The sequence below is a fragment of the Cyclopterus lumpus genome, chromosome 16 (genome assembly GCF_009769545.1).
Source record: "Cyclopterus lumpus isolate fCycLum1 chromosome 16, fCycLum1.pri, whole genome shotgun sequence".
Classification (NCBI taxonomy): Eukaryota; Metazoa; Chordata; class Actinopteri; order Perciformes; family Cyclopteridae; genus Cyclopterus; species Cyclopterus lumpus.
The window spans coordinates 12875751-12897354 of NC_046981.1; the positions used below are offsets into that span (position 1 = coordinate 12875751).

The window sequence follows — 21604 nt, forward strand, 5'->3', positions numbered from 1 at the left end:
TTAATGCCCACAAATCCACTATTTTATGTTATATAAATACATTGCATAATGAACAAACACAATCACGACAGCTATAATCTAACCTTGTGCGTCCATTTCTATACATTTTCAGCCTAGAGACTCGCAAAGCTGCTGGCTGCGAGTCTCGGTATTCTGCAGTAAAGCAGGAGGGGCAGAATGAGCTTTCTATTGGCCCGCTGGAGGACTGTGATTAAACCAATTGGTTAGCGATCCCATCACCGATGAGATGCTCCGAATTATGATTGGCCAGCTGCTCGGTGGGGGCGGGTTTAATAGCCCCTTCGGTTCACTCTTTTGCTTGGGCGGCGCTTCTTCCACTGGCGGAGTAGTGCGGCTAGAGGAGTACTGCGGAAACCGTCAGAGCGGCGGAAGGAGATCAACTCCTGAAAAAATAGCTGTGCGGCTCGTTAGTTTCGCCGGTCTTTCTCCGCAAGTATCAGAGAGCAAAGGAAGGAAGCGCATCCCCGCGTGATGCTCCGCTCGAGACCGCAACATTTCATTTGAAAGACGTCTCACGGGGGAGGGAAAGATTGAAGCCTAATCCGTTGGAAGGTTTGAGCGACCGTTTGTTTCAAAAAAAAAAAAAAAAAAAAATGTTGTCAGATCTATAGATAACTGCCCTGACGTCTTTTTTTTCTTCATTTTTCATTTAAGCAGCCCTGAAAACTGAGCACATTCTCTTTCATTTTTTTTTCAAGGCGAGGCATTTTGATATAATTCATCTCGAGGGGCTGACACCTCTCAAGTCGTGCATCACCTGAGAGGAGAAGAGTGACTGCGCCAACATGGGGGTAAGACTGACGATTCCGACTTTCTAACTGCGTTGTACCCCACCTGAAGTGGCCTGAGAAACCAGCGCTAGCCTGATATGTTACCCCTCACAAAGAAGGGCTGATGTGATGTCATTTTTTCCTCTATGGAAATTCCGTTTGTCTCATTGACATTGACTAATGCGGAACTGCCCGTTGCCCTGCTCTCCGAGACTGCGACAAACTGACGCGCGGCCATAGAAAGCAGCGGTATTTCACGACGCGCTGTGATTTGACTTTAGCCTGGTTTTGACTCGAATATAATGATTGTTTTTACACGTATTGAAATATTGAAATGTGATCCGATCGTGTCATTTTCTCTCATTCACTCGGTCATTTTAAACATGCACAGAGATCATATTTGACACACTGATGAGTGGCTTGTGTGTGATTTCGGTGGTTTCGAGGTTGTCGGTACGTCGTGTGTATTCCAAGTCTCTGATGGGCCGACTTCGACGTTATAACCTTGCCAGCCATGGTAGGCCCGATCGGGGGTTGTTCTTCCAGAGCTCTGGTGTGGGAGAGAGGGAGGGGGGGGTGCACGTGTTAGAGAACTAATCTGTTCACCCGACATTAACATGTGGGTTAGAAAAAAAACCTTTTGTAACATTTGAAGGCACAAAATGAGGCCTACATTATGCTGTAGATCTTTCTCAGTGATGAATGAACAGGATGTACTGTGACCTCCTTCACGCCCTCGCTGCCCCCCGCCCCCACCCCCTCCCTCCCTCCCCCCGTCGTGTGCTCTCTCGCTTTAAACCCCGCTGGCACTGCCCTCTCTTCGGCCTGGTCCAGCACGAGAGAAGCATCTGGCGGTGAATTGGGAAGATGCTGAGCCCATCGCGTCCTTGCTATCAGCGGAGGAGTCTCATCCTCGACCCATGCGTCATAATGCGGTTACTGGGAATAAGCGCGTCGCCAGCTTATTTCCCCTTTAATTTGTGACATAACAGGGACTCTATAATCACCAAAAGTGAACACATTTACACAAAATGAAGATTAAAGAAATGATGCGACCAGTAGGCCTTCACCGAGAGCACGATGTGCTCGTTACATATGCGCTCTAATCTGGTGCGCACACCGTTAAACAGTAAAAAAAAAAAAAAAAACATCTGCGCTGTTAACGGTTATATAAATATATTTATATATTTACTAGTCATGCAAATTAATCACAGGAGGCTGGTGGAAAAACACAGCGCTGCCGGAAAATTCCAAGATGCAGATGCGACTGCCGGTATGAGCTGTTGCGTAATTTCTGCCCCTTCTCCATCCTGCGGAAGGAGTTGCCATTTTTATTCCGACCGCAGTGTGTCTGTTAAAAATGATGCGGTGGGCATGACGCCGCAGACCAGGGACCATGCAGCGCTCAGAGATATCCACCTCTGTAGCAGCAGTGCATGCAGATGTCGTCGCAGTTACACAAGCATCTGAAACGCAGGCCCATCTGCGGAGGGAGACGTTCAAGATGAAGGCTTCGGCTCGCCCGGCAGCATTAGTGGGCACTGCGTCAAACGCGATGTGCGCGCAAAGGGAGCTTACGCATGAAGGCTATGCTGTGTTTTCGGAAGATGCCGCAGCTCTCCAGAAATTATTATTTTATTCATGAAATAACGGGAAATGAGCGTCCATGGCGAGCTGCTGTTTCCTTGACTTTCACTCGATGACGGCTGAGGTCACCCTGAATGGAAAAAGGGGATGGATGGCTGAGTAGTTGGAGTGATGGGACCGATCTCGTTTTCACACGTTTGCCGGCCCACCACACGTCCTTTCTCGCTATCCATCTCTTTTTTCTTTCTTTCTTTTTCTCGCGAATCTTGCACTGGCGCACTGTGCGATGGCATTGCCAGCTGTCCTTCCCCAAGGCCGCGGGGGGCATCGCATGCGACGTGCCTTCTGCGTCAAACCGGGGGCGGGGCCTCTGGTGTGGAAATTCCCAGTAAAGAGCTGTGATAGGTTGGCACGAGGAGCACGCAGAAAGGACAGTGCTCAGAGACAGTAGATGATGCTGTAGTGCAACTCTTGGGCTTGTTTCAGGGATGAAATAGAGACAACTGGCACATTTTGATGGATAGTCTTAATTTGGCAGAACTGATGAAATGTATTTTCACTCGCACACACCCACTCATCTTGCTCATTATTCTCCTCTCTGCATGATCGCAGCTATGTATAGCTGATGCTGATGAGACTATAGGAGGAGATTTTTACCTTGACACACGTGACACTGATGGGGGAGGGTGTCACTGCTGAGAGAGCAAGAATGACAGAGAGAGAGAGAGAGAGAGAGGGAGGAAGGGCAGATCTAGTAGTGGCTGGTCTGCAGGTGTAGAGAGAGGGATTTAAAATGACGGAGGTGGGGGAGGGCTGCCTAGCTGTATATCTTGTTACAGGATAATGACCTGAGGCTCACATTACCATAGCTCCTGTTTCCTCTTGCTTCACATTGTGGGCTTGGTTATCAGGAGAATGGGAGACAGAGGGGATAGGGAGATGAGGGATGTGGTTGGGTGATCCTCGTAGGACATTGACTGCAGGGTGAGTGTGGTGTGTGTCGGTGAGCTGGTGCCCCAGGAGAAATGAAGGCGTAGCAGTAGCATTAAGGCTTTTTTATGGAAGGTCATATTGGTGAAGAGGGGTGTGGCTGAGCTGCTGTGAAGGCATTGTGGCTGAGCTCCTGTTAGTGTTGAGATCCCGATAAGACTTTGATTAGACTCACTAAGTACCTGTGTCACGACGTAAAGGTTTTTAGAACAGCCTGTACGTTTATATTGGCACTAGTGAGGCGTGTGCAGTGACGGAGAAGAAATTAGGTGTCAGTGAAGGTAGTTCAGGAGTATGATGTGTGTGGCCTCTGCAGAGGCCCAGCCCTCAGTTTGGTGCAGAGTACTGCACATCCCTCCCCACTGCACCTGGTGCCCAATGCTGATAGGCTGCACTGTACCACAGCGGATCTGTCCTTCGTGTCGCAGGAACCAATAGAAAAGCACGTCCATAGGATCTGATCAACCGCATGGTCTCTATGACCGCACAGCCAGCTGGGATCTTTTTGCCCGGTGGCCTAGGGGTCAATTAAGATCAATATGGAGACCTTTGAAATTCCCCTTCAAGCATCTTGGAGGCTTCTGATGAATAGATATCCACTGTAATGAGGCCTTGTCTTCAGTGAGAGTCCTGCTGAAGGACAGAGTCCACATTCCTCTTGTGGCTCAGCAAAAAACAGTAGTTTGCTAGTGTTAGACTAACAGGACAAGACACTTGTGTAATTCTAATAAAATTAAAGGTCAGTGCTGTCGTCTTCATATATTACTTTTAAACAGGATTACAGTCGACAGTGATTGACAAACAGTTTTCCAACATTAACGTGTTGATGGTCTCTCATAAAGAGAGCGATTCAGAGAGGGAAGGTTGCCTGACTACAACGACATGACTAATTCAGGATGTTGTCCTGGAGATGTGTGTATGTTTGAAGTGTGTGTGTGTGTGTGAGTAACTGTAAATGTGTGCGCATTCCCTGTGTGAATGCACAAAGTATAACACTGGGCAGCCACAATGGACAAAGGTTTGTTCAAATCAAACACCTTACTGTATTTGTTTTGTATTTTGTTTCCACGTAATGATGCCATTCAGTAAAAACATATCAAATTGTTTTAAGATGTTCAGTAATTATATGCCTGAATTGTGAATGATTGTCCATTCATTCAGATGCACTTAACACAACAGAACCTGGTTTAGAATCACAAAGCAACACATGCTTGAAAATGTGTATGTATTCGTGCGTGCGTGCACATCTGGACATAACTATGGGAGCTTAGGCCTCTCTCACGCCATGGAGAGATGCCATGTTTTCTACAGGCACCAACAAACCAAGATTTACAATACTAATCTAGACCAGGCCACATTCACACATGCCAAGACTCAAACACTACAGAGCAAATATATCCCTCAGAGCTCTCTGGGATGGACAGAATGGAGGGGGGCAAGAGGGGTTGCCATTTTAAGTCTAAATCTTTTCTTGCTCATATTTATTTTTTGATTTTTTGGAGAAAGCACATACAGTCAATGATTTGAGAGCTAAAAGGAGTTAATCTCTCTCTCTGTCTCTTTGTGTTCATGTGATTTAGAGATTAACATTTTCTAGTGCTCTTAAGCGGCCACAGTTGTTTTATACAGCAGTGAATACATATACTATTTAATTACTTGTACATGTTTTAAATTAAACTGCCACTCGGGCGTAGCAGAACGTCCCTGGGACTGTTGCACTAGAAAGGCGTTTGACGCCATCTTTTCCCTTTCTTCTTCACGTCTGATATCTGGAATCTCCTCCTTTTGATGCCTGTTCACTTTGTTCGGTGGAAAGATAACAAGCCTTCATATCACTCTCAAGACTGATACAGATAAGACAAACAAATATCTTAACAGTCTCTTTTTACATGGCATTCAAATCCTAATCATCTCTTCAAAGTAACCGTCTAATCCAGTCATTTACTCAGTGCTGTTGGAAGGCATTCACCAAATTATTGTGCACCAAGACCTCATGATAAATGTGGAGATTGCACAGATGCATTTGATTTTCCTGAGAGAAAATTGAGGAGAAAGAGGAGTGATACAAACAAAGAGGATGAAGCACGTAGAGCTAATCCAGTGTAGTAATCAGACTAGCTAATCCCAACAGCTATGTCCCCCACTGTGGCCCAGAGCCCTGCCATCCTGCTGCAAGATACAGCAGATGGTCCAATGACCTTGCAAGGTCACACATTCACACGCACGCATGCAACAACACACACGCACACACACACGCGCAGCGTTACATGTGCGCAGATGCAGACATTTAATTACAAACCAGGATATATTTCACATGCACTATATGTTCATTCACTTGTGTGCCTTCATACATTTGAACATTATCATGTGTTGACAAAATTATTTCCCCCCTTTATAACTCATAGACGATTGAGAGGGACAGGCAAAGTGTAGAGCTAAAGTATTGTAGCTCCTCTACAAGACAGATGCTATTTCCCAATAAACACTGTCAGTCATATCGGCCAGACTGAAGACAAAGGGCCTTCAACCTGCAGCCTCAACCGGCTTACTGCACTACAACAGAAGATGACATGAATTAGACCCAATCTCTTAGTGAAGTTACCTGTAAAAACAGGTAGAAATATAGTATTTATGCTATTATGCACCACCATTAGTCATTTTGTAAAACATCCATGAGCTCAGAGCACAAGTAAAAAGACAAATGAGTATTTCCTCAGCTCGGTTGTCATGGTGCAAAACATGCATGCCATGATGTAGTGCTGATGTGACCATGCATCTGGCTGCTCTGTAAAGAGAGGAAGTGTAGCCTCACATGCTGCTATGACGAATACTGTGATGGTGGTTGCGGGATGATTTAAAATGGAGCAGGGTGGCATTTCTTCTTTCTACAAACCACTTCCTCATTTGAGTTCCAGATTTAGAGAAAACCCCACTTGTGTGTGTGTGTATATATACGCACATAACTTCGCCCTGTTACAGGATTCCTCATGCGTGCAATTAAAGTGGAAGAAAAGACGGTGCGTGCCAGCCCCAGTCAACCCCCGCCATCGGTGGGCATGCCTCGGCCCGTTGTCCTCACGATGCTCGGTGTGATAATGTTCCCAGGTGCCACTCCTCCTAGTTTGAACAAGACTCTTGTTGTAATAACATTAGAGTGGAATTATTTGATGTCCATCTGCCAAAGGAAATTACAACTGTGTAGTTTTATGGTACAAGTCCAACTTTGCCTTGAACAGGGCAAATCCTCTTTCAAGTTAGACAGTACAGATCCTCCGAGTAGGATGGCAGCTTTTTCCTTCTCTATTTATTTTGAGTTGTGTCTTCTTTTTTATTTCACAATCACTTGGTCTCCCTCTCGCTCTACATCTGCTTTCCTCCCTCTGCCGCAATGCGTGTAGACGCTGCACACACGGACCGTGGCCAACACAATGACGCATCTCTGCTCACACAAAAACGCACAGTATTTATTTGAATGAATTACCCGTCTCTATTCTACAGCAGAGAATACAGTGTCCAGTTTCAGATGCATCAATTATTACTTGAGAACATCAGGGGATCCTAAGAGTACTAGGCCACTGCTGAGCTTGGTCACCATGGTTACTTGCCCTCCAAACACACCGTCGTTCATCAGAGGACAAAACGCAAGATTTATTTTAGTTTAGAGCCGGCCTGTAGAGTCATTTAGGATCAAAAATCAAATGCACAAACATATATGTGAAGCTTTTAAAAATGATTGATATTTCTAGGCAGATTTTGACAAGCCAACATGGAACTGGATGTGAGTGGTTGCACTATGTAATCCATAGAGGAGCATTTCCAATCCCTGCCAATGTCAGAGATGCGTCTGTCCATCAGTCCGTTTGTCTGTGCTTGTGGGAGAGCGAGCGTCTGTAATTCCAGCCCCGAGTCTCTGTTTCCTTCCTCATTACATTACCCAGAGCGGTGTGAGGCAGCCGGACACCCACACAGACGCACTCAGGCAGGCACACTTTGATGTCTCCTGCAAATGCAACGATACTCAAGTAATATATGTACGCAATATGGACTCCATCTTTCTCTGCTGAATAATTCAAATTAAAAGTGGTGATGACAGGGACAGATATACAGACAGATAGACTTAAACTACAATAACAACAGATTTAAATGGAGAGTTACATAAATAGTTTGAAGGCTTTCCCTTGTTTAGTGTCAGCAACATAGTCTAGGTGCAACAAAGATACATCGTATCAGGTAGCAGGGTGTGTGTGTGTGGAAGGGGGTAAATGAGAGGCTAACACACACACACACACACACACCTACATACACAAAGCCAGGTATGCACTTAGAATTCTCCACATACTGTACACACAACACAAGATAAATCTCTTTTATCTTTGAGTCATGCTGGTAACTACATCCGCAAACACACACACACACACACACACACACACACACACACGCATACACACACAGACGCCTGGAGTGAGAATATAAACTATTAGCATATGTGAAGACATGCTCAAAGTAACACAAACACACACACACACACACACAACATGTGTAAGGTTTTGTAATCTATTAGAGTGGGGTTACTGCAGGTCATACACTGACACAGAGCCAGCAGACAAAGACTGCTGGTCAATATCTAATTAGAAGCATGAACGAAGGGTGACAACAGCGCTCTCTCTCTCTCTCTCTCTCTCTCTCTCACCCTGTGCCCCTTTCTCCACCTGCCTCTCTCACTCTTTATCTGTCTTTGCTTCTCACCTCCCACTGATGTCTCCTTTTCCATGTGCCCAATGCCGTCCGTCATCCACCCCCTCAACATCCATCTCTCCGTGTCTCTACTTTTCACCACGTATCACTTTGTTTGGCACTCTCCATACCAACCACTTCTATTGTCTGGGCATATGTGTGTTTGTGATAGGAGGACAGTGTGTGTCCATGATTATGATATAAATGGCAGAGTGCATATGCTCAGTAGAGCAGGTGCGCCGTTGACAATGCTTCCTAAATGTGTATTTGCAGCGTTCCTCATTGTCTGCAGACCAACTAGCCACAACCAGAATATTGTACCAACAAATGCATACTTACACTCATGCCAGTCTGTCATCTTTTAGACGATGGCGCCGATTTGATACCGATTAGACAGTAAATCCTGTAACTCTCCATATTAGTCAACACCCGCAATCTCTAAATAAGAGATTTGGAGCCGTCGTTCATTCATGCATATAACACATGCATGAATGTGCCAACACACCCTCTATCTCAATGGGAACACACGCACACATCCCGGTTCTGTCTCAAAGGGGATGAGCAGCAGTAATTTTCCACTGCATCAGTTTCTTCTTGATGCAGCCTCTGCCTCACCAAGCCTGCCCGGTCTTGCTGCGGCAAAGACATTTGCTCACCTGCTCCTTTGTTGCAGAGCCATGTGTGTTTGCATATGTGTGTTTGTGTGTGTGGGTAGGTGTGGGTGGGTGTGGGTGTTTGCAGTCAGGTCAAACAGCTCCTTCCCACTGACATGCTACTCTCTGCCTGACATGCTCGAACGAAGGGTTTCATTGTTTGCTTTGAATTCAGCAGCGGTCGTTGAGCAGCTCGAGCTCCACAATTAAACGAGTGAGAGTATACATGCTGCTTCAAGAAGCTGCTCTATTATTTTTTTACGATGACAAACTAGAAAGACAGGTCTTTGTTACCACATTATAAAGGCATGATTTCACAAGAGTTTCACTCAACGGCAGTAAGATCACAGCTCCCACGGTGGGGATTGAAGGGGCGAGTTGTTCTAGTTGGCAAGAGTTTGTGTGGTTTGGGTGTGTGAGTACTTGTGGAGATTGTGGGATCTCCATTCATACTTTCTTACTGGTGCTTATGTAAATATGTAACGATGCTGTCACATGCAAAGAAGGAAAACCGGGCAGAAGTTACTTGTGTATGCTGCAGTCCTGATAATGGCACTGCCTGTTTTGTACCACTAGAGGGTTCAGGGAATTTCACCACACAGTGGTTTTTTGATTTTATAAGAGGCAGCCAGTGACTCTTATCAAATTTAAGTTATCAATAAAATTGTAACCTTGAACCTAATTCTTGACACACACCTTAATTAAGGGTGTTGTTGTCCTTGACTATTAGTTATTGATGTTTCTGTCTGATTCAGGCTGAATTGTGTGGCTTCAATAGCTAGACTTTACTATTAATTTGACTGCATTGATCTGCCACCGATGGCCATTTCCTTGATGACTTAGTTTTGTCTGTGAAGGGCTTGACCACTAGGACCCTCTCACACCTCCTGGGAAGGATTTGTTCCTCTCCATGTGACCTCTGACCCTTGATGAGGTGACATCTGTATTGACGTGGCCCAGCAAGTCAAGCAGCTCTCCTTCAGGCTAGAGTTACAGCTAAAGACCTAGAAAGACTAGAATGTGAAGTGCTGGAGAAGATCTGGATTATTATTAGTCCACTCACGTCTAGTTTAACAACATACGCCAATTTCTGAAGTGATGATTATAGTTACAGAGTACCAGGAAACACGGGCAGGCGGAAGAGGACGAGGACCTTTGATGTGTGTGTGTGTGTGTGTGTGTGTGTGTGTGCACTTGAGACTTAATTTTCAATCTTTGACATCAAAGTGTCTCTGATGCATCTGCCCTAATAGTGTAGAACGTACTAGAATCTAATCGGAAAGCCTTTGATGCTCTCTCTCTCATGTTCTTGCTGCTAGATAAATGAAAAAGGCCAGGAAGCGAATAGCTCAAACCTACAGGTTAAACCATTTGCCCGTGATTGTGTCCATTAGACGCGTGTGGACATCAGAACAACAATTATTTGATCAGTGGAGGGATCAAATAGATGTGGCCGAGCAGACCGGAGGCGCACGCTTTAGTGTGTGGTGATAGTGCATGTTTAATGTGAACGTTTTTGTTCAGAGAAAAACGCCAGCTATCAAGGTGATGCATTTATCTTTCTTTGATTAAGATAATAGGTTTTGTATATGCTCTTCGTGTGACATCATCCTCATAAACGAAATACAGGCTACTTTCACGAGGCCACTTCACAAGGGGTACAACCTTATGTATTACTGTGTAGTGAAAGAGAAACCAGGGGCAATTCAATAAAGCCCGCTGGCTTTGCAGTCAGTTACTGGTAAATACTGTTTGAATGCCAGATTATACAGTTCTATGAATACTTAAAGCATTTAATGCATTTTCACAGCCAAAGTGGAGCTTTAAGTGAGCTAATATAATGTTCAAGCCCAGAGAACAGTGAAGATTAGAAACACAGGCGCACAGGCTACTATCTCCTGAATCTAGTCCGAAGGCATGTATAAAACATATGTGTGTGTCTGTAGTATGGCCGGTCAGACAGTTACCGCGTTGCCACCACACAGGACAAAGATGACCGATCCCCCAAGAAGAAGAAGGGGGCCAAGGAAAAGGAAATGGATGACCTGAAGAAGGAAGTTCCCATTGTAAGTAAACCCTTCCCTTATCTGTGATGAATACTTGTGAAACTGAGTGTTGGATTAAAATATGTTTGAGGCCAATTCACTTTTGATCCTCTCAGTCAAAAAGCTGATTTATTTGACACTACAATTCCTTAATTATTAATATATTTTTTTATACCAAACATGCATTTTTTGGATGCATGTCAATTATTCTAACTTTTGAAAAACATGTTCTTTGAGAATATAGTAAAGGAAACTGAATTGATACCAACTCTCTTGGAGAGAAAGGAAATATTTCCCATGCAGGCCAAAACAAAATGTATTATTACTGGTATGAGGGGTGACTTGTTATCAGGAGTTCGTCACTTTGATCCCGCATCCCAGCGCAAGAAATGCACACCTGGGTCGCCATAAATCTGCCCAAATACTCTTATCTTCCAGGTGAACTGCATGCATGGAGTACATTTCCAATTACATTGACTGACATTAAGTTATTGGATGTTCTGAAAATGCAAAAAAAGCTCAAAACTCTTTTTCATCAGCATAATTCTTGATTCAATTTGGACTATTTTCTTTAAATTGCCCTTGCATGCAAAAAATGGCAACTGTTAAACATACTAAGCTATGCAGAGTATTGATTATCGTTTATTTTTTTCCAGACGGAACATAAGATGTCCATAGAGGAAGTATGCAGGAAATACCAGACTGACATTGTTCAGGTGAGTTGACGATATTTGTTGTGAAAAGCAATATATATATATATATATATATATATATATATATATATATATATATATATTACAATTATATAAATTAATAGAGAGGATGTGGGGAATGTATATGTGTATATATATTGATATAGATATATCTATTAATATTAATATAGATATTAATAAATATATAGATATCTATATATATCTATATATTAATATATATAGTGTGTGTGTATATATGTGTGTGTGTATATATATATATATATATATATATAAGATGTATTACAATTATATATTATATAACGATATTTATTAAATATTCTATTAATATATCTATATATATGTATATTAATATATATGTATAGTAATAGATATGTTATATATTAATATATATATGTGTATATATATATTAATATATATTATATGTGTGTGTGTTTGTATATGTGTGTGTGTGTGTGTGTATGTATGTATGTATGTATGTATGTATATATATATATATATATATATATATATATATATATATATGTGTGTATATATGTGTATGTATATATGTGTGTGTGTATATGTGTATATATATGTGTATGTATATGTGTGTGTGTGTGTGTGTGTGTGTGTGTGTGTGTGTGTGTGTGTGTGTGTGTGTGTGTGTAGTATTTATCTCTACGTTATATTTGTCTCGGTATGTACAGCTGTGGTTTTAGACAGATTTTCCAGTTGGCCACTAAATGGCATAATTCTTTGGTTTTGTTTGTCCAACTAAATAAATGTGAATGTTAAACTTAAACCAATGTGTGTTTGTATTGTCTGTGTCCTCCCTCCAGGGGTTGACCAATGCCAAGGCAGCAGAGTATCTGATCAGAGATGGTCCCAATGCTCTCACCCCTCCTCCCACCACCCCTGAGTGGATCAAGTTCTGTCGCCAGCTGTTTGGTGGATTCTCCGTCCTGCTGTGGACTGGCGCCATCCTCTGCTTCTTGGCTTACGCCATCCAGGCAGCCACTGAGGACGATCCTGCAGGAGACAATGTGAGCATCCACACACACACTTAGTCACATCTGACCCTTCTACACCTCATTAACACATCCGTCACACTTCCCACTCTGAAGTATGGCATTAATAACACCTCGGCTAAGTGACTTCCAGGGCTTTTCCACCGACCACACTCGCATATGTTTGACTGTTTGTCTCTCTGTCTCTCTCCAGTTGTACTTAGGAATTGTGCTCACAGCTGTCGTGGTCATCACTGGTTGCTTCTCATACTTTCAAGAGGCCAAGAGCTCCAAAATCATGGAGTCTTTCAAGAACATGGTGCCTCAGGTAAATATGTGTTTGCTCAAAAGAAATCAAGCTATGTCTGAAAGCTTATTTGGATTCCCTCTGGAGAGGGGAAACTGACATGTATGTAAAGTGAATATATTTAGGAATTTTGGAATCAAGTGGCAGACACAAGAAATTAGGATTTGTTAATGTGACTTAGCAGACACTCTGTTAACTTGGTTTGTGTAAGCCTGCACACATTACCTCTTTACTTGTCACTAAGATAGAGTGTGAATACTTTATATTGCATAAGGAGGTGGCACAGCTGGTGGTTGGCGCACTCTGCCTGAAAATAGTTGTGCATACTGTGCGTTCTGATTGAATGGATGATTTGCTCCCAATATGTTTAGACAGTTCTTTTCACATGAAGAGATGGAAAAGAAGGAAAACTCCCCGTTTTCTGAGACACCATGTTACTCTAAATATTGTCCGATGCCTGGGTGCGCGTGTGTTTTCTAACCATCACTGATATCTCCCTGCAGCAAGCGTTGGTGATCCGTGAGGGTGAGAAGGTACAGATCAACGCTGAAGAAGTGGTGGGTGGAGATCTGGTTGAAGTGAAGGGAGGAGACAGGATCCCTGCTGACATCAGGGTTGTTTCCGCTCATGGCTGCAAGGTACACACACATGCGTACACAGTACACACACATTCAACGCCTTGCTTCTTGTTGTATGCAATTTCATGTTTTACGTTCCCTGTTTCCCATTAGGTTGATAACTCCTCCCTCACAGGCGAGTCAGAACCTCAGAGCAGGTCACCTGACTGTACCCATGACAACCCCTTGGAGACCCGAAACCTTGCTTTCTTCTCCACCAACTGCGTGGAAGGTATTGTGCTATACTGTGCTATTATTAACTTGTGTGCCTGTGGTTTGATTTAAAGCCCCAAATTACCAAATTCCTAACTTTACTTTAAGACTCAAATGTAATGCTAACTTATAGGACTAATCACACAGGCCCTGATGCTGCAAATTATATTTCACATCATTATATATGTGTTCTTTCTCCAAACCAGGCACAGCGCGTGGCATTGTCATCTGCACCGGAGACCGCACAGTCATGGGTCGCATTGCTACTCTGACCTCTGGCCTGGAAACAGGCAAAACCCCCATTGCAAAGGAGATCGAGCACTTCATCCACATCATCACAGGTGTGGCCGTCTTCCTGGGTCTCACATTTTTCATCCTGGCCATCATCCTGGGTTACTCCTGGCTCGAGGCTGTCATCTTCCTCATCGGCATCATTGTGGCTAACGTGCCTGAAGGTCTGCTGGCCACTGTCACTGTAAGTAGACAAATAATTATATATATATATATTTGGCCCTTTTTGCTTGAATTGGATACTTTGGTATCATATGGCATATTATTTTTGCAATCTGTTGTTATTGCTCATTTTGGATACATAGTATTTTCTTAATTTTCTTTCTTTCTATATGTCTTTTATCGATGCTTGTGGTTAAATTTAATTAAATGACGTTGTATATTACATTGCTTTTTATGTTAGTGTTATTACATGCATCTTTCAATTCGTACGGTGCTATGAAAATAAATAAAAAATACTTTTTTAATCGTGAGCATCAAGAAACGGATACATTCTATTTGAGCTTGACAGGCGATGCATCCAATCACAATGATGATTAACATTGTACATGTGTTTGTCTGCAGGTATGTCTGACCCTGACTGCCAAACGTATGGCGAAGAAGAACTGCCTCGTGAAGAACTTGGAAGCTGTGGAAACCTTGGGCTCCACCTCCACCATCTGCTCTGACAAGACCGGCACCCTGACCCAGAACAGGATGACTGTGGCCCACATGTGGTTCGACAACCAGATCCACGAGGCCGACACCACAGAGGACCAGTCTGGTGAGTAAAGCTCGGGCATAAAGCCACCACTGATAAAATATGTCACGACTAGAAAAGGGACAAATGATAACTAAAAACCACGAAGGTTAATAATACCCTCTCTCCTCCAGGTGCCTCTTTCGACAAGAGCTCCGTGACGTGGCTGTCTCTGGCCCGTGTCGCCGCTCTGTGTAACCGCGCTCAGTTCAAAGCGGGACAAGACCAGCTGCCCATCCTGAAGCGTGACGTGGCCGGCGACGCCTCGGAGTCCGCCCTGCTGAAGTGTATCGAGCTGTCCTGTGGCGCAGTCAGGGCGATGAGGGATAAGAACAAGAAGGTGGCTGAGATCCCCTTTAACTCCACCAACAAATACCAGGTAAGTCACCGGTTGTATTACCGCTGTGTACACTAGATGAAACCCATATGCACAAACACCACGTTTACTCAATTAAATGAATGCTCTGCTCTCCTCTTCCAGCTCTCAGTGCACGAGACAGAGGACCTCAATGACAACCGCTACCTGCTGGTGATGAAGGGAGCCCCTGAGAGGATCCTGGACCGTTGCTCCACCATCCTGATACAGGGGAAGGAACAACCTATGGATGAAGAGTTGAAGGAATCTTTCCAGAACGCCTACATGGAGCTGGGAGGACTGGGAGAGAGAGTGCTGGGTAAGAATATATATATAACTGGAGAGATTCAAAGATACAGGGAGGGACTATGCCCTGAGGTTCAAACAGGGGATTGTATTTAGTATTTTCCACGGTATTTAGATATTCCCCATACTATAATATATTTCCATTTCACAAAATGATATCAAACCATTGATTTTACTTTCTGAAAAAATAATTATTTTAGTCATTGCTTAATTAACAGCTTATTAAAACGTATACCCAGCCAGAGCCCCATTTTGTATATTGCTAAAAAGGGTTTTAAATAGTGTCTGTTGCATAAGAGGTTGACATATTTCGGTATGAAATGTTACTAAAAGGACATTGGTTACATTACAGCTAATAGTATTGTGAAACATTTTCAACATATTAGACAGCTCCTGATCATATGTTTTTTTTTTTTACTTAAGATCTTTTGAAAAATCAGTGCAATTATTAGGAACAAGCACTATTGAAATGTAATTTTTCGAAGAGTGTTGGAAGTTATGTCAGAGGACAGGAATAGAAGGTGTGGGTTGATACTTAGACATCACAAATCAAACACTAAACACTTCTTTTCACTCCAGGTTTCTGCCACGTGATGATGCCAGAAGACCAGTACCCCAAGGGCTTCGCCTTCGACACAGATGACGTCAACTTCCAGACAGACAACCTTTGCTTTGTTGGCCTCATGTCCATGATCGACCCTCCCCGTGCTGCTGTGCCTGATGCTGTTGGCAAATGCCGATCTGCTGGTATCAAGGTGAGCTTTGTCTTTACACCAAATGTCTTTATTCCTTGGAATCTTTTAAAATAAGGTTGTTTGTGATGACGGTATAAAATGTCATTTATGTTGCTCGTTAGGTCATTATGGTCACTGGAGATCACCCAATCACAGCCAAGGCCATTGCCAAGGGAGTGGGCATCATCTCCGAGGGAAACGAGACAGTGGAGGACATTGCAGCCCGTCTCAACATCCCTGTCAGCCAGGTCAACCCCAGGTAAAGAATGCTTACAGGAAAACACACACAAAAACACACTAAACAAAGACCCACGTTCAACGCCTCACTGTGTGTGTTCAGGGATGCCAAGGCCTGTGTGATCCACGGCACAGACCTCAAGGATCTGTCTCAGGATCAGATGGACGACATCCTGAGGAATCACACAGAGATCGTCTTTGCGAGGACCTCCCCACAGCAGAAGCTCATCATCGTGGAAGGCTGCCAGCGGCTGGTATGAGCATGTTCACATTGTTTCAGAGTAAAGCCCCGAATGGATAATAACGACTTGAACAAGTAGAGGTTAAATCTCTAATCCATGCAGTGTTGTCCGAATGCTTTATGGAGATTACGTTGGGGACAAATAACATTACACTTTTACAACAGCAGATGGCGCTACTTTATTCCCTGACTGATACAGAAAACATGTTGAGGGGGGGCGGGCGGGTTGTGAACTGTGAATGGTTAGATTGCATTTGAGAAAAGTTTTTTTTTATTGAATTCAATCTAAATAAAATCAATTAATTATAACATTTTAAACATTTAAATGTGACAAGAGACATCTTTTTAGGTCTTGAAAACATTGAGGTTGTTTTAAAATGACACAAACGGGTTACTTGTAAAGTATTGACTCGTTTGATATGAGTATTAAATCTCTAGCTAAAATAAAGTATCTAAAAGATAAATACATTTACCAAGTATAACTTCTTCCATATATTCATGCAATATAACCTCACCCTCACCTGCTTCTCTCCCAGGGTGCCATTGTGGCCGTGACAGGTGATGGTGTGAATGACTCGCCCGCTCTGAAAAAGGCCGACATTGGTGTTGCCATGGGAATCTCTGGCTCAGATGTCTCCAAACAGGCCGCAGACATGATCTTGTTGGATGACAACTTCGCCTCTATTGTCACAGGAGTGGAAGAAGGTGAGAAGACCCAAAGGACCGAACTGGAACATGTGATCCTTGAGGATGTAGAGTACAAGTGGTTTCAGGGACCCGAACTGTAGGACTGAGCACGTGATGGAACTAACCTGTCTGCTCTTCCCCATTCAGGCCGTTTGATCTTTGATAACCTGAAGAAGTCCATTGCCTACACCTTGACCAGCAACATCCCAGAGATCACCCCCTTCCTGCTGTTCATCATTGTCAACATCCCCCTGCCACTGGGAACCATCACCATCCTCTGTATTGACTTGGGAACAGACATGGTGAGAGCAGATAAAACACTCACGCAGCTTTCACTAAATCTCGACACTGAAAACATCTCCTGTTGATAGCACACATCTTATCATGTACTAAAAGTCCCCATTCCTCCCTCGTCCCTCAGGTGCCAGCCATCTCACTGGCTTATGAAGCAGCTGAGAGCGACATCATGAAGCGTCAGCCCAGGAACCCATTCAGGGACAAGCTGGTGAATGAGAGGCTTATCAGCATTGCCTATGGACAAATTGGTAGGTGAAATGTTGCCGCTGATCCAAGCTCAGAATTGTCTTTGATCTGGATTGAAGTCTGATCCTAGTTGCCTGAAAGTAATTACAATCTTTATCCACCTTTCATTGTTCACACATTACAGCTGGGTTATCTTTGGGCCTATCTGCAATGTTTTTTGGGGGGTAAACTAGATTAATAAAAAGTGTTTTTTCCTCAGGTATGATTCAGGCTCTGGGAGGCTTCTTCGCCTACTTTGTCATCTTGGCTGAAAATGGTTTCCTGCCCACTCAACTCGTCGGCATCAGGCTCAATTGGGACGACCGCAGTGTCAACGACCTGGAGGACAGCTACGGGCAGCAATGGGTTAGTGTGTGGCTTTGGTGTTGGCGTGGACTTTCAGGTGTTTTCTCGTTTATTTACTTTATCTTACTGTGTCTGCCCTCTCTTGCCCTCAGACATACGAGCAGAGGAAGATTGTGGAGTTCACGTGCCACACAGCCTTCTTTGTCAGTATTGTAGTCGTGCAGTGGGCTGATGTCATCGTCTGCAAGACCAGGCGTAACTCTGTGTTCCAGCAGGGCATGAGGTGAGACCACATTTATTGGGATACCGACATACTTAAACGTGTCCTTTTAAGTCATTTATCTTTGCCAAAATTGGCAAAAAGATGTGCTAATATGTAACGCGTGTTGTGTCTCCACCCAGGAACAAGATCTTGATCTTCGGCCTGTTTGAAGAGACAGCCCTGGCTGCCTTCCTGTCCTACTGCCCAGGCATGGATGTGGCACTCAGGATGTATCCACTAAAGTGAGTGCCACCTGTATCGCATGGATACATATGCAGTCACTCTGGTTCACATATTGCGTCGTGTCTATATACTTGATTATTTGTAACCCTTGTTGTTCTCTTGTCTTGCCCACAGGCCTAGCTGGTGGTTTTGTGCGTTCCCTTACAGTTTTCTCATCTTTGTCTATGATGAGGTTCGAAAACTTCTCATTCGTAGGAACCCTGGAGGTGAGTTTGTAGCATTTAGGGGGAATCTATTGGCAGAAATGGAATCTCGTATTAATACGTTTGTTTTCTTAGGTGCATAATACGTTTACATTACCTTTTAGAATAACTTGTGTATATCGCCATACGGAGTAAGTCCTCTTCATGGAGCCTGCCACCATGTTTCTATAGTAGCCCAGAACGGACAAACCAAACACTGGTTATAGATGGGGCCACCATAGTTCAGTTGGTTGCCATCTGCAACCTCGTCGCTAGATGCCACCAGATCCTACATACTGCCCTTTGTGAATGCCCCTTTCTATAAAGGAAGTTGTGGGTTTTTTAACGCTGGATTTGTTGGCGCGGTAACTTCCTGGAGTCTCAGTTGCTTCCTTGGCAAAGTCGCGGCGATGACGAGATTAGTCCAAGTCATTGCACCCAGCCAAGAAGTTGTCCAGCTCATAACTCCCCTCAATCCACAACGTGTAGTTTTTACATGTTAAGTTATGTGTTTAAAAGTCAGATGTTGTATCGTCGGACAGAGCAAGGCTCGCTGTTCACCCGTTTCCAGTCTGTTTATTATCTTATCTTATAGGATACGCTAACAAAATGTTTACCTAGTCCTTTAACTAATGCTAATTCAATGGACAATCTGCATACAATATGACTTGAAAGCACTAAATTGACTGTCTGAACTTCTGTGTTTTTCTTTCTCTCATTTGCATTCCAGGTTGGGTGGAAAGAGAGACATACTATTGATCAATGGAGCATCTTTGCTCAAGCCCCCTACATGTTCCACTTATTTCTCCCCCCTGTCACTCCATCCCTGGCAAGACACACCTTCAGATGCCCCTCCCCCTTAAAGACAAAAAACGCTTTGAAGCAATTTTCATCAATACTGCCCCAAAGATTTAAAACAGCAAAAGCACCTTTACAACTTTTGACATTGACCCGCCCCCCTTTCTCCCATCTCCTATGATACTCTTTGCATGTGTTCTCTCACTGCTGTGTACATAAACCAATATATCTACCAAACGGCAGCTGCATATTGTGTATGTAGATTTGAATGAGCTAAGGATACAAAGGGAGTGTCCATGCTCTGCAAAAAAGGGCCATCCAGCTCCTTCCCCTCCCTGTTCTCCCCCTGCTCTCTCCCCCTCGTCTGTCTCTATACCTTCGTTCCCCTCTCTCTTCTCCCTCCTTGCCATCCTTTTGCTTGTCCCCCAATCACACAAAGATGTAAAGATCACACAGTGAGATCCCACCGCCGACACCACTTCGACTGCCGCCTCTCGCCTCTCATGTCTGGAGGACCAGCGGAGTGTTCATCTCCCTTCTATTCCGTTCTCAACGGCCACAGTGTTGTTGTTTTTTTAATATGTGGGGTACGGGGGGTTTCGATGATTTTACTTGTGTTTTTTATTTCCAAGACGGGAGGGGGGGTACGTGAGAGCTGCTTTTCCTCATTTAGGCCTAACAAAGCACACCCCATGGCGTCCTGTCCCCCCTCTCTCCCCCTCTGTCTCTCACACCCCTCCCCTCCCTCCCGCCCCGTTTGTCTCTGTTTGTGTGCACTGTGTGAACCATTGTCCTTGTTAATAACTATTACAGTACACCCCCCTCCCCCCCAAGTTGGTAAATACAACTCAATCTTTCTGTGTGCTCTAGGAAATCTATATAATTCTATACTGAATTTAAATGAAACAATAAAAAAAACATGTTGGAAAAACAGCTCGAGAGAAATTCATGAAGAATAACATCAACAATATTGGTGAAATAGGAAAAAGCAAGAGACACGTCTCTCTGTTTCTGTCTTTTGTTTGGTTTCAGTTTTCTTTTGCTGGTTTTTCAGGAGGCTATTCTAAAACTGTAACAGCAGAGCCGTGTTTTAAGGTTGTGTTTTTACCAAAAGACACCCGACACCAACCAAGGTGCTCAGGTTCCCGTTCACTGCAGGTATGATAATGATATGATGTGGTGAGTGGTGATGGGGAGACCATGCGCCTGCGGTCCGTGATACTGGATCGGGTCCAACTCTGGTTCGGTCCAAGTCCTGGTGCAGGCTGGTGTGGCCCGGTTCTGTGTGCATGTATGTGTTGGAGACCAGTGATGGGCCAGCGGTCTCGGGCTGGATCGATCTCAGACGGCTGCAAGAGTTGAAAGTCAAGAAGAAGAAGAAGAAAATAAAACACAACTAGTAGAACGTGTGTGTCAAATAAACGAAACCAACACCAATAAAACATCTAGAACATTTAATACAACCTAGACCTGTCTATGTGTCTCTCTGTCTGATGAACACCTACACTTCACACTTTAGAACAAAGATATGCTTATCTTTTAAATCGTCTTTGTCTTTCTTTAGTGCTCTTTCTTAAAAACAGCTAATGATAAGGCATCCATCATGAAGGTGACATATTCTGACTAAATACAAATAAATGAATGCCACACCTTACCATAGACCTGCAACAAACACTCCCTTTAAAAGCATGTAATATGTTACATTGTTAAGTCTGCACCAAAGTAGTGTTGATCCCTGTGGTCAAATTATATTTATCCTATTGTGTGAGGCCATATCTCTATTGATTGTAACATGCTGATGATATTACCCTATATCACCCTAATGTATGTTGATAAGAATACAGATACACTGTTATTCCAACACATATTCAAATGTAAAAATTAAATAATCATATTTGGTGTAGTCAATAATACATTATTTCATTACACTTGGGTGCAGATTTGTTAATTTCCGCAGTAAGTTGTGTACAACACAGCAGAACAATGACTAGGTATAAATATGCTGTTGGGATGCCACCTAGTGTTGTGAATTGAAATGTAGAGAGCAGAGGAGCTGGCAGCCACC

At 43.6% G+C, this 21604-nt stretch overlaps 1 protein-coding gene across 2 annotated transcripts; it reads left to right on the forward strand.

The window, feature by feature from the left end:
- Window positions 1–321: 321 nt before the first annotated feature.
- atp1a3b (ATPase Na+/K+ transporting subunit alpha 3b) lies at window positions 322–20472 on the forward strand. Of its 2 annotated transcripts, none has more exons than XM_034553742.1 (23): window positions 322–573; window positions 720–812; window positions 10741–10821; window positions 11457–11516; window positions 12332–12535; window positions 12714–12827; window positions 13310–13444; window positions 13538–13655; window positions 13843–14111; window positions 14492–14690; window positions 14801–15045; window positions 15148–15340; window positions 15907–16082; window positions 16184–16320; window positions 16402–16552; window positions 17076–17244; window positions 17374–17528; window positions 17648–17771; window positions 17969–18114; window positions 18207–18337; window positions 18457–18558; window positions 18674–18765; window positions 19472–20472. In XM_034553742.1, exons 2-23 carry the CDS (start codon window positions 807–809, stop codon window positions 19498–19500), a joined length of 3036 nt encoding a protein of 1011 aa, XP_034409633.1. In that variant the 5' UTR covers window positions 322–573; window positions 720–806; the 3' UTR covers window positions 19501–20472. The 2 variants fall into 2 exon arrangements, with proteins under 2 accessions (XP_034409633.1, XP_034409632.1); XM_034553741.1 differs by having other exon boundaries at window positions 334–573; window positions 10702–10821.
- Window positions 20473–21604: the final 1132 nt, after the last annotated feature.

Bases quoted from the DNA above. Each gene is read 5' to 3' on its own strand.
- atp1a3b (XM_034553741.1), top strand. The intron at 13,445-13,537 runs GTACACACACAT...GTTTCCCATTAG, and splicing joins TTTCCGCTCATGGCTGCAAG to GTTGATAACTCCTCCCTCAC. The intron at 17,529-17,647 runs GTGAGAGCAGAT...CTCGTCCCTCAG, and splicing joins TTGACTTGGGAACAGACATG to GTGCCAGCCATCTCACTGGC.